Raw genomic sequence first — 14887 nt, forward strand, 5'->3', positions numbered from 1 at the left:
AAACATTTCTAGAGGGCTGCTGCAGAAGGAATTGGTCTTCATATCCACTGTGGATAAGACAAGAATTTGGTTCAAAACTGCAGTGAGGGAGATTTAATGTAGGTGAAGCAATATGGATTGTAGGTGGGCTATGGAAGAAATCATTTGAGGGTRTTTTAGTAATTCCATCTTTGGAGGTTGTCAGAAATAGGTTAGACAAATGTCTGTCGACAGTGGTAGATGTATAGTTTTCTGTTTTATAAGGAGGAAAGGAATTAATTGCTTCTTGAGATTTCTTCCAGCCTCAAAGCTGGGGTTATATAATACCTCCTGATCTCTGAAATAAAGATTATCTAAGATAAGAGTTCCAAGAAAGCAACTCATATTTCAATGGAGCAAAAACTTGACATAGTTAAGTTAACTTTAACATAGTTCCACTATCTATCTGTGATTAATTTCAGGCCACATGCAAGGAAGTGCATTGTATTTGATATTAATTTCCTTGACAAGTAAGGGAGAATTAGAAAAATAAATTAGACTCTCAAAATAGTTGTCTTCTAAGTCAGGGCACTTCACACGATATCAAAAGGTAGCAAATGAATATACAAACGGTGAATATTTCTGAATCAAGGAAACTGTTCATCACTTTTCTTTTAGACACTGCTTCCAAGCAAGCGCCAATCGAAGCTGTTCAGAAGTCTGTTCAGTTGTTTGAAGAAAGGAGATACAGAGAGATGAGGAGGAAGAACATCATTGGCCAAGTTTGTGACACCCCAAAATCTTATGATAATGTCATGCATGTAGGTTTGAGGAAAGTGACTTTCAAGTGGCAGAGAGGAAACAAAATTGGTAAGTTTGTTATACGTTCATTTACTGGGCTAAAATATCAAGCTAAATTTAAAAGGATATCTAAGACAATCTTTCAAAATCTTGCATGAATAGTATCAGCTTTAGTGAAATCAGTGTGTCAAATACAAAATAATATTGCAACTAGTATTTCCTTTATGTAGAACTTCAGTGAAGTCTTCACTGGTCAAGTAACAAGAAACAAAGATGGAAAATAATTTTATTAGTACAATTACTTATATATGATCCTGCAATTCAGCCCTATAAAAAAAAAGTTCTGCTTTTGGAAGAACCACAAATTTGAATGTAAATGAACACAAATGGATTTGTTTTATTTACTGATACTGTTGTTTTTTCCTCACACATGAGCATTGTTTCCTCACTGCTTTGCAGTTTGTGGAAGGAGCTTCATTCATGAGTATTTTTCCAGGTCAGCCTGTTAATGTAATGTGTTTACTTTTAATAAACTTGAATTCAGCGTTATGAATGTAGTATTAGATGTTACTGGTTCAAATCTACTGGAAATATAAAAAGAGAATAAAGGTAAATAACCTTGGAAAGCTGAGAAGTTTTCAGTCAAGTGTTTTCTTATTGCAGTTGATGTATGTGTTGGATATTAAATGTACTAGAGTTAATTTTTCTTATTTTTATTGTAATTCTGCAGGTGAAGGCCAGTACGGAAAAGTCTACACCTGTATCAGTGTTGACACTGGTGAACTGATGGCTATGAAAGAAGTGAGTACTCTGTATGCAACAATCACTGCTGCCTTTACTCCTTTCTCTGAACCAAATGTATATGAGCTAGTGGGCATTCAGGTTTTCTGAACCCTGGTGTTAACTAGTTGGAAAAGGATGGAAAGACAAACTGCTACATCATGTATCCACCTCTACTAATTATCAGCTGTTCCTCCTTGAATGCCTAAGCTTTTTCTTTCAATCTACAACTTAAATATATGTAAAATGGATATTGGTTTTTACTAATCTCACAGGGATGTGTGAACTTAATGAATACTTGTTTAATATGTGTGAACTTCCATGAAGAGAACTTAAATTATTTTGCAGAGAGTTTTCTCATTACTGAAAACTGTACAGAAATGTGTATCTTATTTTACGATATTTCTTCTCACATTTTATTCCTTTCTTCTTCATTCCTTAGAGAAAAAGATAGGAAGTGTCACATCAGATGTTTTTCAGCTTCTCCTGTAGTTTAAGTGAGCTAGGCTGAGTCACAAAACTGTTGACTAACCTGGTGGGTACAGAAAATTTAATTTTCAGTATAGAAGTAAGTAAAGCTGTGCAGGTGTAGAGATCCTTTTCCCCTACAACACCTTATTTGTTAAAATGTGTATTGTTTAGTTCTGTTGCATTTCCACTTCTTCAGACAACTGTGAGCATCAACAGTTCACAACAGTTACCGTGCCAGCCATTTGACGCTAGAGCACTTAAAGAACTGGGTCATAAAATATAACATACATGATATGTATGTGATCTCTCAAAGGTATGAGAGAGCAGGAGTGGACCTGTGCTTAAGTTCTTGTACCATTACTCATCCATTGACTAATTAATACCAGCTCTTGAAAGTTTTTTCCTGATGCTGCTGAAAGGAACGCCATTCCCTCCACCCTTCCTCTCCCCCCTTAGGAGCACTCTCTGTTTCTGGAATTCAGAGATGTTTTCTAGATACAGGTGCTTTTTACAGATTAGCGTGTATGTGTTCTCCTTGGGGGACTTTTAGCAGAAGTTAAAAATAAGTGCAAATGGACCTTGCTTGATGGACATTTCATTAGTAGGCTACGTATTTAGTACACTGCTTTTTCTTGTGGTATTTTCTAACTGCTAGACATATATGACCAATAAGAAGCACTGATTTTCACTGTGAGCTTAAATACATAGTGTGTTTGCATTTCTCCAAATAAAAAGCTCTTCTGAATATCCTTAAGAATGCTATGGGAGAAGACTTTTTTTTCTTTTTTAAACTGGTTGAAAACATAGTGGTTTTTTTTAATATATATATTTCTTCAGACTTTACTGTCTTAACTACAGTGTCCTTAAAACATCTCTAAATGACAGTGAAAATACTTTACTACAAATACCCAGTATGACAGCTTTGAAGCGTTAGAAAATATATAAAATACTTGAATGTCATCTGTTACTTTTATAACCTCTGTGTATTTAATTTTATCACTATTTGAATACAAATCATATACTGGAATTGTTGTACAGAACAAAACAATCATAATACCGTAGCAACCAAAGGTAAAATGTGTACATTTATTTTTCTAGCAGTTGCCAAGTACTCAATTAATAAAAACTTTAGGCTCTCTAACAAGATGGTAAAAATAGCATCTTCCATAATTTGTGCTGTGCTTTCTGCCTCTCTTTGTATGAACAGGAGAAGGCTTAAATCAGTTTTTCAGAAGACTTGCTATTTTTTTCCTCCAAGAAAAATCCATCACAGCATATTGTAGAAGAACTAATGAAAATTATTCATTTAAACATGCCTTTATGATGGTGTTTGTTCCATGCCATACCTTTTCTTTGCAGTGGCCTCACTCTTAATTCACCAAAGAAATCCCTTAGAATATCTTTTGATGTCATTAATATTGTTTTCAGATCCTCTTGTACTGTGTCTATCTACCATATTTAAGTTAAAGGACAAGCTCCAAAGAGAGATATATACACATGTACACACACACACACACACACACACACACACACTGACAGCCTTACACACACAGTGACAGCCTTTTGTTCTTGTAAAAGTTTGTACTTTTCTGGAGATAGTTTGGAGTTCTTTTTTGTTTAGTTCAGGGCGTTTTGAGGGGGAGGGAGGTGTTTTGAACCTCTTTGATGATGCTGTTTCTTAAGAAAAAATTCAGTGATTAACTTTTAAACTGTTTTCTTGGTTCTTTGTTCCTTAGTAATTTTAAACATAATAGCGGCAAAATAATAAAAAATGTTTCTTGCAGATAAGATTTCAACCCAATGATCACAAAACCATCAAAGAAACAGCAGATGAACTGAAGATTTTTGAAGGCATCAAACACCCTAATCTTGTTCGTTACTTTGGTGTGGAGCTCCATAGGGTAAGAAAACAGTAATTATTGGAAGCTTATATAGGGTTGAGAGAAAATTTGCAGAAATTTTTGGCCATTGGAGGTTTTACTCCAGAACATTTCAGCTTAACGTAATTGTCTGGATAGCTCTGTGGATTGCCTGTCTCTCCCCCCCCCAACCCTAATGTTGAGGTCTCTTCAAAACATAGTTTGCAGAAATTTGTGGAACTAGTATGTAAATGGAGAAGTTAGTGCCCAATAAGTGAACAGAGTGAGTAATGCTGGAGCTATTCCATGCTGCTATTCTGTTTGGCTGCTCTAAATGAAAGCTATGTTGTGTACTGTATGATAACTTTTGTGTGTAGATACTGATTAGACAGCATAAAAGCCTTCACTGTTAGCAATGAAAGTTGTACCAATATCTTGACTTCTGGAAAAATTTTGTGCTGGCATTTAACTCTTGATGCCAGCTAAATATCTTAAGAAAGCAAATCTTTTGGAATGGAGCTAACATCTCTTCAGAAGGAAAAAGAAATTTTCTTTCATTAGCAGCAGAACTAATGAAGCCTGATGTTCTTACAGACTTGGATTCTACAGTTGTCTACAGCACTAAAGGCATCCTCCCTTCTCTTAATCTCTCCTTCCCACATGTCTTTCCCACCTGCCCATGCTGACTCTGAGGTCCTGCATGTGCCCATACCCAGTAGGGAGGGCAGGGAACAGGAGGCGTGTTGTCCAGCTGGAAAGCTGTGTATGTATGTTTTTGACCGACTTGCTCAATATGAATGTGCTGATTTGCTGGCCCATTGCTGTTTTGGAAGGGAACAAAGGCTGCTTTCGGTCTGCATTTCTTTACTTGAGGACACTAATTTGCATGTCTGTGCCACTGGGTCATTGGTTTCTCAGGCTAGTTTTAGGAGTTCATGTCTTTGACATCTTTTTTTATTAAGTCTAGCTAAAATTGGCTGAAAGTTTCAAAATGATGGGAGCAATGGACAGAGAGAAAGAATCTAATGTTTCCTTAAAGTGAGTCAGAGATGGTGCACTTGTTTAAGGTGCAGACAACAGCAAAAAGTTTGCACTTCCTAAGCAATCAAAACATGCTATTTCAGGAACTGGTAGAAGGATAGTGACCACCCTCCCCCTTCCCCCCTTTTTTTTTTAATTTCTTGCTGAATATACAAAGTAGCGTGTGTATTTCTGCTTAACATACCTACAAGATTTCCAAAGTGCTGTTTGGGACATACCAAGAAACATGTACCACCAAATAATATCAGTTACATATAAACTGTATGGGTACAGATCAACATGTAGCAGAGATTTTATATAGCTGTGCAATAGAATATTATGTTAAGGAGTGCCAAAGAGAATAGAGTTGTTCCGAACAGATGATTTATTAGATATTCCCAGTTAAGAAGTACTTCCATTAAAGCTTACTCTTTCACAAACAGCAAGGGATTGAAGGAGAACTTTATCCTAATTCAGTGTTTTTTAAAAAAAAATTTTTTTTAATAAAACCAATGAAATCCGGTTTGGTTCCCACAACAGGAAGAAATGTACATCTTCATGGAGTACTGTGATGAGGGCACCCTGGAGGAGGTATCAAAACTGGGCCTTCAGGAACATGTCATTAGGCTCTACTCAAAGCAAATCACAACTGCTATCAATGTACTGCATGAACATGGTATTGTTCATCGAGACATTAAAGGTAATGGTAACCAGAAAAGGTAATGTTATTGTTTCAGTGTTGTAGATGAGGGTGGGTGGGGAGGAGAGAACTTTTTTTGGAGATTTAGGACAAATTGTCTACACTAGTACAGCAATTGAGTATAAAATCTTCCACACATTGTTCAATAGTTTACAAGTTATTGGCTAGTTTTGTGCTCCTTTCTAAGTGCAGAGCATAAAAAATCCTTGCAAGATGGCATTGCAAAACCGTGAACAAATTCTGCTCATGACTTAATTTTAAAAAGTTTATGTTGAGGTCATTAAGATCTTTGGGGATTCATCCAAACTCAAATTTTAGTCCTTGTATTTCTAGCACTAATATATTGAGTTATGTAATGCTATTTTTAGTCTTATCCGTGCAAGAAATAGTGGTGTTTTCTGGAAGCTGACAAGTAGTACAGTGCTCTGGTTGTTCCTCAGAACTTTTCCGTGTGATTCCCATTTTCCAGAAGAGTTTGTAGGATTTCAAAGGAATGGTTGACTAAACATAGTGATAAAAGCCTTGTTAAAACAATTTAAAGAGTTATGGTAAAAATTAAGACTTAAGTTTACTTACCTAGTGTTTTTTTGCCATACACATTAATCTGCTTATGCTTGGCTCTTAGCCCTTGTTGATACAAAATCAACAAATTGGAACTTCCATAACCGAGGGGGCGGTGGGTTTTGGCCTTTGCTTAAGGCAGCTGGTCTCACTCCACATTTCACATTCATTTTTTCCTTTCCTGCTCCTTCCAAGAACATCTTCCATGTCTAGTTACCTTGCTTTTGTTAGTCACACATTTTGCTCACCTATGGCAGAAACCTAACAGAAAATAGGGGAAACAATGCCCTGCAAATGCTCGTTTTATGACAAGGCAGTGCAGCCCAACGATGCTGGGTGTCTATGTCCCTCTTGCTCACAGGGTTTTGAATCATCGCAGCAGTGTAGGAGGTTCCCAGTTGCTCTTGGTCCTTTGGCCTCGTGCTTCTCATTTGGGAAGAGAACTATCTACGATCCAGAGGCCTCCCACTCAGGTAGGCCACTCTTGAGTCAGTTTTGGCTTTTTTTTCTTAGGAAACACTTTCCCTCACTCCCRTTTCCCAGCAATCTTGCCTTTTCTGGTTCTCTTTCCTGACCAAAGATTTCTCTCCARTTGCGGATTTCCCTCCATGCTTTTCACGGTGCCTTGCCTTCACTGGTCATTACATATCCAGGTTCTGCTTAGCTGGATGGCTATCTTCTGGAAGCTCCTTGTGATAAAAATCCAGGGCTGGCTCCAGAGCCTGGGCCTTATGATAGGGATTTCCCTATCACTGCTCTGTGTCATTGCTGATTTCTGGATATGTTTCCAAATGAAGAGGAATAGGTTTTCCTCTCATCAGAGAAAAGCACTGAAGTCAGAATAGCTATTTAACAAAACTGTAATGCTACATTATCTGAGGACATTTCTGTTGCAAAAAAGTTCCTAATACCAAATGTTGGGGTGTTCCTTGAGAATAATTACAGCTACAAACAGAGGGTTACTGTAGATACTTCTATTCATAGACCTCCCCTAAATTTAAAGACAAAATATGAAAACTGAGACTGCATAGAGGATTTTTATAAAGGGTGCTTGATGTTGCATTTAAAGTTTCTCTCTGTCTGCTTGTATGCTAATATTGTGTCCCCAAGTTTTCAAGCTAACAGCAGTAAAGGAAGCTGTTTTTACTTTTAGCAGAATGTTAGTAGATTTATTCATATATATTCTTATATATTCTATATATTCTTATTGTCAAGTACTCTTTTTTTTTTTGGTAGGGGAGAATGATCATATGTCATTCAGACTGAGTTAAAACTGCTCTTCTCTGGGAAAACTCACTGTCAGGTCACACTAGATCTCTGGTGGCTGGTTTGTCTAATATCATTGTGGATCTCTTTCTCTCAGCAACAATTCTCAGAGTGATTGTTTATATGTATCCCGCAGTGTCTGCAAGTACCTTGGGCTCAAAAATAGACTCTTTTGTTTAGTAGTGTTCACTGAGCCACAGCTGTCCTTCAGATGGTATTATGGCATCCCATTCTGTGAATGCAAAAGATGGAGCAAGACACAGCTGCCTTGAATCCTTTGTCAACCTGTGGCTGTGAGAGAAAACTGAGAGCACAGTGTTGCTTGTTTTTATACTTGATTGCACTGCTTTGTGTTGTTTTGTATCACTGTATATAATAGTTAGTGTTAGTGTATAGAAGGTGATTAAGTAAGTTTTTTTCGGACACTTTTTTACCTCTGTCCTGAGTATTGGACTTTAACCCTTGTGGCTAAACCCAGATTCCTCAGTTATAATTGCTTCACTTTTGCGAGGAAGCTGTACTGCTCAGTGATAGAGAATCATAGAATATTTAACGCTGAAAGGAACCTCTGGAGATCTCTCGTTTAGCCCTCTCTCCGCTCAAAAGAGCACCAACCTCAATGTCAGATCCAATGTCAAAGTTAGATTGCTCAGGGCCTTGTCTAGTTGAGTTATGAGCATCTCCAGGAATGGTGATTCCTCCACTTCTCTGGACTGCTGTCCCAGTGACTGACCACCCTTGCTGTGGAAAAACTTTTTCCTAATACCTCGTTGGAATTTGCAAAGGTTGCAGTTTGTGTCCATTGCCCCATATCCTTTCACTGTGTGCCTTTGAGCAAAAAGTCTGCTTCTGTCTTCTTTATACCCTCCCTTTATACAGTTGAAAACAGCAGTCAGTTTCCCCCCTTGACCTTCTCCAAGCTAAACAAATCCATCTATCAGCCTCTCCATACATGTTCACCAGTCCTGTAACCATCTTCATGACCCTCTGCTTGGCTTACTCAAGTATGTCAAAGTCTTTCTTGTACTGGGGCATCCAAAACCAGGACACAGCACTCCACGTGCAGTCTCACAGGTGCCAAATCAAGAGGAATTAATCATGAAGATTGTGCCTGGTGCCCTCTCTCTTGAAGAGAAAACATATTCCTAGAGAGTGTTTAGACTATTTTCAAAATGAATGAATGCAAAGACACTGAAACTTCAGTAAATCAGAAACCTGTGAATGAGACCCTCCAGGCCAGGAGGTCTTCATCAAAGTATTATTATATTCTCATTAACATTGTTGTTATCTCTTCCAAAAATTCTGCTATTCCTACCTTCATGTTTTCATGATTAACACAGGGGAAGGAAGGTCATTCAACAGGAGACTATGGGCATGTCACCTTTTCAAAGAGACTGAATAAAAGAGGAGGCTAGAGGTGTTTCTGTCATCAAAAGGTACCATTTGGCCTGAAGCAAGTTCTTGTTTCTTGAATGAACTTGGCTGCTGCATTGCTTCAGTCCTGGCTGAGGAATGGCTGTGAACTGCCCCCGTTTATGTAATTATGCCACAGTCATCAGTGGGACTTTTGGTATTTCCTCTTGGACTCTCAGTACTGACAGCAGCATCCTTGGAATATCATGCTAGTATCATCAGTTTTCACTGTACTTCTTATGGGACTGACTTGGCACAGAGGTACAGGGCGCTAAACAACTTCAGTTTAAATGCTTTGGGTCATAGCTATTATTTGCTGTAGCAAGACTACCACTGAGTATCTGCTCTTGTTTGCAGCCTGTCCAGAAAGTCTTGTGGTATGAATGGGGGTACTGTGTAGAACTGTGTTACTTCTTGCCTCCACCAAACACATCCTACAGAGAACTTTTGATCTGCTTTTGACAACATGTAGGAAAGTAGGAGGAAAGAAGGAACAAATGAGTGTTGTGCCTTTTTGTTGTTTTAGCCATGGCCTCCAGTTTTATTTTGCTTATTACCCAAGCACATATGATAGGAATTTTGTTGTGTTCCCATTTGCATTAACTGTCAAAGGTAAAAAGGATGACACATCCTCAAAGTACTGCTCTTAAGTCTCCTGTTCTCATACTCAAGTCCTGGTGGATTCTGTGCAGGCTTCATCTAACAAAGGAGACCCTTTTTAAAGACTCCTTTTACAGTTTGGTCTTGATCTCCAGGGCAGACCTTACAAAACAGCAGCTCCAGCAGACAGCGCGTAAGTGGAAGCCTTGTTCAGCTGAGAGCAAATGTCTTTAAGTTCTGTCTTTCTATCTCTTCTGGTGAAACCTTGGTTCATTGCTTCATCACATTTGACAGTTCCAGATGTTTTCAGGAACACAGGAGGGCTCAGGAGCTTTCACAGTAAAATTTATGTTAAATTTATTAAATTGAGTTATCAGAATAGCTTAAGATTCAGTCAAAGAGAGATCATTGGACTTCAGTTCAGGCAGTTTCTGCCCACTTCATAGCCAACCATCCATGAACTTTGTGCGATGCTTTCTTGGGGAACCAGAACATAGGTTTCCAATACATCCTTGTGAACGTATTTGCTAGTGGTGGCCATTTTTCCCAAGCTCTTTCTGTGGGCTAAACATGCCCACCTTCTATATGACAATTGCTTGAAAATCATCAGAAAAAGAAAAGTTGTGGGCAATAGTTCAAAGGGGAGAGTTAATGAAATAGTAACTGTCATTCTAATGCATTGCCCATATTACTGTCTCATCCAGCTGCCATCTGTACTGCTTGGGTGTCTTATTTTTCTTGAAGGAGTCAAGGGATGGTCCACCCAGCTCCATTACACATGCCCACGAGTGCAGGGTCCAGGTTGACTCTGGATGCATGTGCACCTCTGCTGGCAAACTTCCAGACAAAAAATTCTGATCTTGAATATATGCAGGTGCCTGAATGCCGGGAGTGGAAAACATACAGACACGGTGTCTCTATTTACTGAAAGATAATTCTTCTTTCACATCTTTTTAAAGATTTATAGGAATCAAAGGTTGGAATTTATTTCTCTTAATGATTTTTCCCCCTTTTAGTGCAGTTATGTGTAACACCTCTTGAACTACATAAATCTTGCTTTAGTTATCAAGCATTCTCATAACTGCAGGAAAAGCCCTCTGAGAAATGGGCAGAGTTTTGGCATCGTTGGCCTGCACTGCCTTTTTTTAACCTGAGCTTTTTGAGGATTTTTTTCTTTTCCATGAATTCCAGCCAAGCTAATTGGAAAAGCTCATTAACTAAGAGACCGTAACAGAAAGGAGGAGCAGACAAGAAATCCTGCACTGTCCCATGTTCAGAGTGGAACGAAAGTGAGAAACTTTGAAAGGTCATATTCAGATGAGTCATTTATGAAAGGTGCTTCTGAGTGACATGGGGAAAGGCTATGTGTAATGAAGCTGCCAACATTTGGGTTATCCTAGAGCAGGCAGGCAATTTTGTTCTGTGCATACCATTCATCTTTCCTCAAGAGAAAACAGAACTCAGGCTGTATTTCTGCCAGGTGACTCATTTGCAACCTACTTGTGGTTTCATTATGATACTTGCAGAATCCAGAATTTGGCCTGACCTGCATACTGAGCTCCTTCTGCTCTGCTGGTTCTCTGTTGGCTCTCAACAGGTCTTGGCAGGATATTGAAGTAAAGAAAACCACTGGTTATCAAAACCACTTGGTTTATATTGCAGTGTTGTGTAGAGCAAGTGACTTGAAGCCAACTGCTGAGTCCCCATGGAGAATTTCAACTATGCAAGGGTAATTTTTGCTAGTGTATGTTGGCAGTGTGGCTATCTACTAATAGTAGATAATCGTCTTCCAGAAATTGTAATAGAAGCAGAACAAAATAGGAGTGGGCATTTGGTGGTATATGTAATAAGCCAATGCCATAGGCTTCATTTTTTAAGTCTGCTGTGACGATACAGCTGTATGGTATCATCTGTCTTCACTCTGTAGAACTGAGAAGGTGAATACGGGTAGGTGGGCCACAGTGGCCTCTGCCAGGAAACTCAACTCTTTAAGGACAGCCTGTGAAGACTGACTTTTTGGTGGTTTTTGTAGTGCAGTGCTCACAAAGGTTAAGCACTGGAATTCATAAATTCCTGGAGTATTTTTTCATCATGAGCATGTGTGGAAAGCTGATGATTTTGCCTGCTGTACGCCTCTTGTGTTTTGAACACTTCTTATCGTCATCTTCCAGTACAGTTTAGTGTTAACAGAAACTGACCAAAAATCCCGTTGGTTAAGTAAGCATGTACCCTGTGGAGAACATCATCTTTAATGCTAACATTTTCCACACTTAATCCACAGGTAAAGATCTAAGTGCAAACTCAGCTGTTATCTACTATGTAACTTCCAATAGTATATCATGCCAAGAAGTCCTCATTCCTCAATTCAGCACTGATTTAACAAGTGTTAACATTTTTCTTTGTGCTTCCTAGGAGCCAACATCTTTCTTACTTCATCTGGACTGATTAAATTAGGAGACTTTGGCTGCTCAGTGAAATTAAAGAATAACACCCAGACAATGCCTGGAGAAGTGAACAGTACTTTGGGGACTGCAGGTGAGGAAATACGTGCTAGGCAGATAGATACTTGTCATCTTTTATGATGACTAGATGCCTCAATCAAAAATCTGGCTTGGAGTAAACTGATTCATTTTAGGGAAGCTTAGTTTGACCTTAGCTAGTTAGATGTGCTTTACATCCAGCAGCCGAAACAATAGAACTGAAAAGATAAAATTTTATTTGTCTGGTAACTGTAAAGGTTCTGGAGCTTGCATTTTCTGGGGCTGTATCTTTCTCTGTAGCCTTACTGAAACAGTAGTGTCCTTATTGAACAGCTGCTTAATCTATTTTTTAAAAATGCAAATAACTGAAAGCATCCAGCATTTTCACTATTATTTTTCAAATTGAGACATTTATGCTGCAAATGTGTCAGAGAATGAGAAGCCTGCAAATGATGAAACTTAGCAAGAAAAGCTGTAGCTTGTGGTAATTCATTGCAGATGTGTTAACAAGCATTTGGTTTGCCCAGTTAATCACTTAAGTACATACTGTTCTTTCTGCTGTATGAACTGATGACATCACATGTGTTGTTTCATAGCATACATGGCTCCAGAAGTCATTACTAGAGCTAAAGGAGAAGGGCATGGGCGTGCAGCAGACATCTGGAGCCTGGGCTGTGTTGTAATAGAGATGGTCACTGGCAAGGTGAGGATGTTTCATGTACTGAAAGAAAGGAAACTGCTCGTAGCAGTTCCTCTGAAGGTTCTTGATCCACTCATAGCAATTTATCACAAAGTCCATGAGCACTGGGGTCTTTTTTAACTTCCTCAGCTCCTGAAATATTCCTCTAGCAATAGCTCTGTTGGTTAACAAATTACTCACTGAACCTTGCACTTAGCACTTTTGTTACCTGTTGCAGAGGCCGTGGCATGAATACGAGCACAACTTCCAGATCATGTATAGAGTGGGGATGGGTCATAAACCTCCTATTCCTGACAAGGTGAGCCCAGAAGGGAAAGACTTCCTTTGCCACTGTCTGGAAAGTGACCCAAAGATGAGGTGGACGGCTAGCCAGCTCCTCGACCATCCCTTTGTCAAGGTTTGTCTCATGGCTTTGGCTGCAAAGACTGTAGATGTGAATCAGAAAGGGCTGTTAGTTGGTTTTATCATTTACATGTATGCCACAGCTTTGTATCCTGGTGGTAGGCTGATACTAAGTTGATGCTGTCAAGAAAGCAGGGTTTGGCAGCTTTAAGAGGCCCATATGATGTTGCTAGCAAACATTTGACTAAAGCTGGTGTGCACCATACAATAAACTTTCTCTGCTGTTTCAAGATGCATTATTTTTTATATTAGAAGGACTTGTCAAACTTTAGAGTAGGCTCAGTGGTAGCTAATTGGATCTGAAGGGCTTGCACACCTACAATTTTAGTGAGTACCTACACAGACTTCAATAATGTAGAGATAAGGGTCCCTTCCATGAAAAGGGGAACAAGCACATGCTTGAGAATGAAACAGTGTGTTATTAAACATTTGTCTGGCAAATAACATTGCTATAAGATGCTGCAGTTCTTGCGTTAATTTTGGTTTAATTATTTGCTTATTTGCCTAAGAATATTTTCATCCACAAATTTAGGGTACTTGTAATTTTTTTTTTTTTTTTTTTTTTTTTTTGGAAAGAGGTAGGAGCACAGTAGGTTATTGATTCTATCTCATTTTTCAGCATCAAGTTATTCCCTTCAGTATTCTGGTTCAAGTAACTGTTCGTGATCATCACCCCCATCCATTTTATAAATGCAATCATGGCCAAATTCTATCCATCACATAGGCAGAACGCTGCCTTGTGCGCAGAAGAACTGCAGGGTGACAGTTAGTGGAAATAGCAGTATTCATTTATAAACAGTTGTAATGCATTGGCATTGTAACAAGGGAGGAAGAAGAAAACTTCAAAGATATTAACTTTCTGTTCAGTGAAGGGCTGAAGAAATTGATCTACTGCCTTTGACTGCAGCAAGAAGATGGCAGTTTTGGACTTATTGTCTTTTGTCCCCTTCACAGGTTTGCACAGATGAAGAATGAAGTTACTCAGTCTCTGSCCTTTTTTATTCTGGCAAAATATCTTTTAATCACTACTGTATGTAATATTTACATAAAGACTGTGCTGAGAAACAGTATAAAAGTTAAACTTACGAAGACTGCACAAGTGACAAGCGTCACTTTTTCTGCTGCTCCTGTATGTTTTACTTGGCACATGTTGCTCATGTGACAGTGTCCGCAAGTTGAAAGAAGCTGCATGTTTCAGTGAAAGTGCCATTACTACTGTATATGGACCATACCTTTTTTGTTCTTTTTCCTGTTTCTCATTTGATTGAGAACTGTAATGTTAATATGTAGTATTTTTGAACTCTCTAGGTTCGAAAAAATGCTGTAGTGTTATCATCAGGCGTTATGGATCTTGTTTTTTAATCTGTTTGTTGAGTGCACTGACTGTGAACTTTTACTGTTTTTTGTTTTTGGCGAGCTTCAGATTTGTTATGCACAAAGCTGATTGATTAATGAAATTTTAAAAAAGTTTTTTCTCAATAAATGGTTTATTTTAGGAGTTGTTTGCAAGTTTGTGGAGGGTTTTTTTTTTTTTCCTCTGAAAATAGATGTATAATAGTATGGGATATGGGGTCCTGTCACATTTTAAACTTTTTCCGCAACTCTTTTAAGACTAAGCAATCTGGAATGAAGCTTCTTTTATACTGCAGTTGTGAGTGTTTTGTCAAGTTCAGCAAGCTGTGTAAGAAAATTTTACACTGCACAGGTGATAACAGAATTAAGGTTCTCTGCCTGCCCCACTCTGAGGAAATAAGGTGATGTGCAATTCCTTATCCTACTTATTCTCTAAGGGATAGCATTAAGGTCTGAAATAATTTTCTTCCTGGACTGGATCACTACAAAGAGGGAATGGGCGAGAACAGAGTCAGTGAAGACT

General features: G+C 38.5%; 1 protein-coding gene across 10 annotated transcripts in view; it reads left to right on the top strand.

Annotated features, from left to right (window-relative positions):
• Positions 1–14509, top strand: part of MAP3K4 (mitogen-activated protein kinase kinase kinase 4) — an 81454-nt gene extending 66945 nt beyond the window's left edge. For 8 of the 10 annotated variants that reach the window (XM_026066478.1, XM_026066474.1, XM_026066476.1 and 5 more), the window contains 8 exons: positions 637–828; positions 1490–1560; positions 3795–3911; positions 5430–5589; positions 11842–11964; positions 12506–12612; positions 12827–13006; positions 13966–14509. In XM_026066478.1, coding sequence (XP_025922263.1) covers positions 637–828; positions 1490–1560; positions 3795–3911; positions 5430–5589; positions 11842–11964; positions 12506–12612; positions 12827–13006; positions 13966–13986 — 971 coding nt within the window. In that variant the 3' untranslated portion in view covers positions 13987–14509. Of the gene's footprint in view, positions 1–636; positions 829–1489; positions 1561–3794; positions 3912–4463; positions 4985–5429; positions 5590–6511; positions 6624–11841; positions 11965–12505; positions 12613–12826; positions 13007–13965 lie in introns of those variants that run through there. The other 2 variants (XR_003253600.1, XM_026066481.1) reach the window with 2 other exon arrangements.
• Positions 14510–14887: the final 378 nt, after the last annotated feature.

The sequence above is a fragment of the Apteryx rowi genome, unplaced genomic scaffold (genome assembly GCF_003343035.1).
Source record: "Apteryx rowi isolate R43461 unplaced genomic scaffold, aptRow1 scaffold_241, whole genome shotgun sequence".
Classification (NCBI taxonomy): Eukaryota; Metazoa; Chordata; class Aves; order Apterygiformes; family Apterygidae; genus Apteryx; species Apteryx rowi.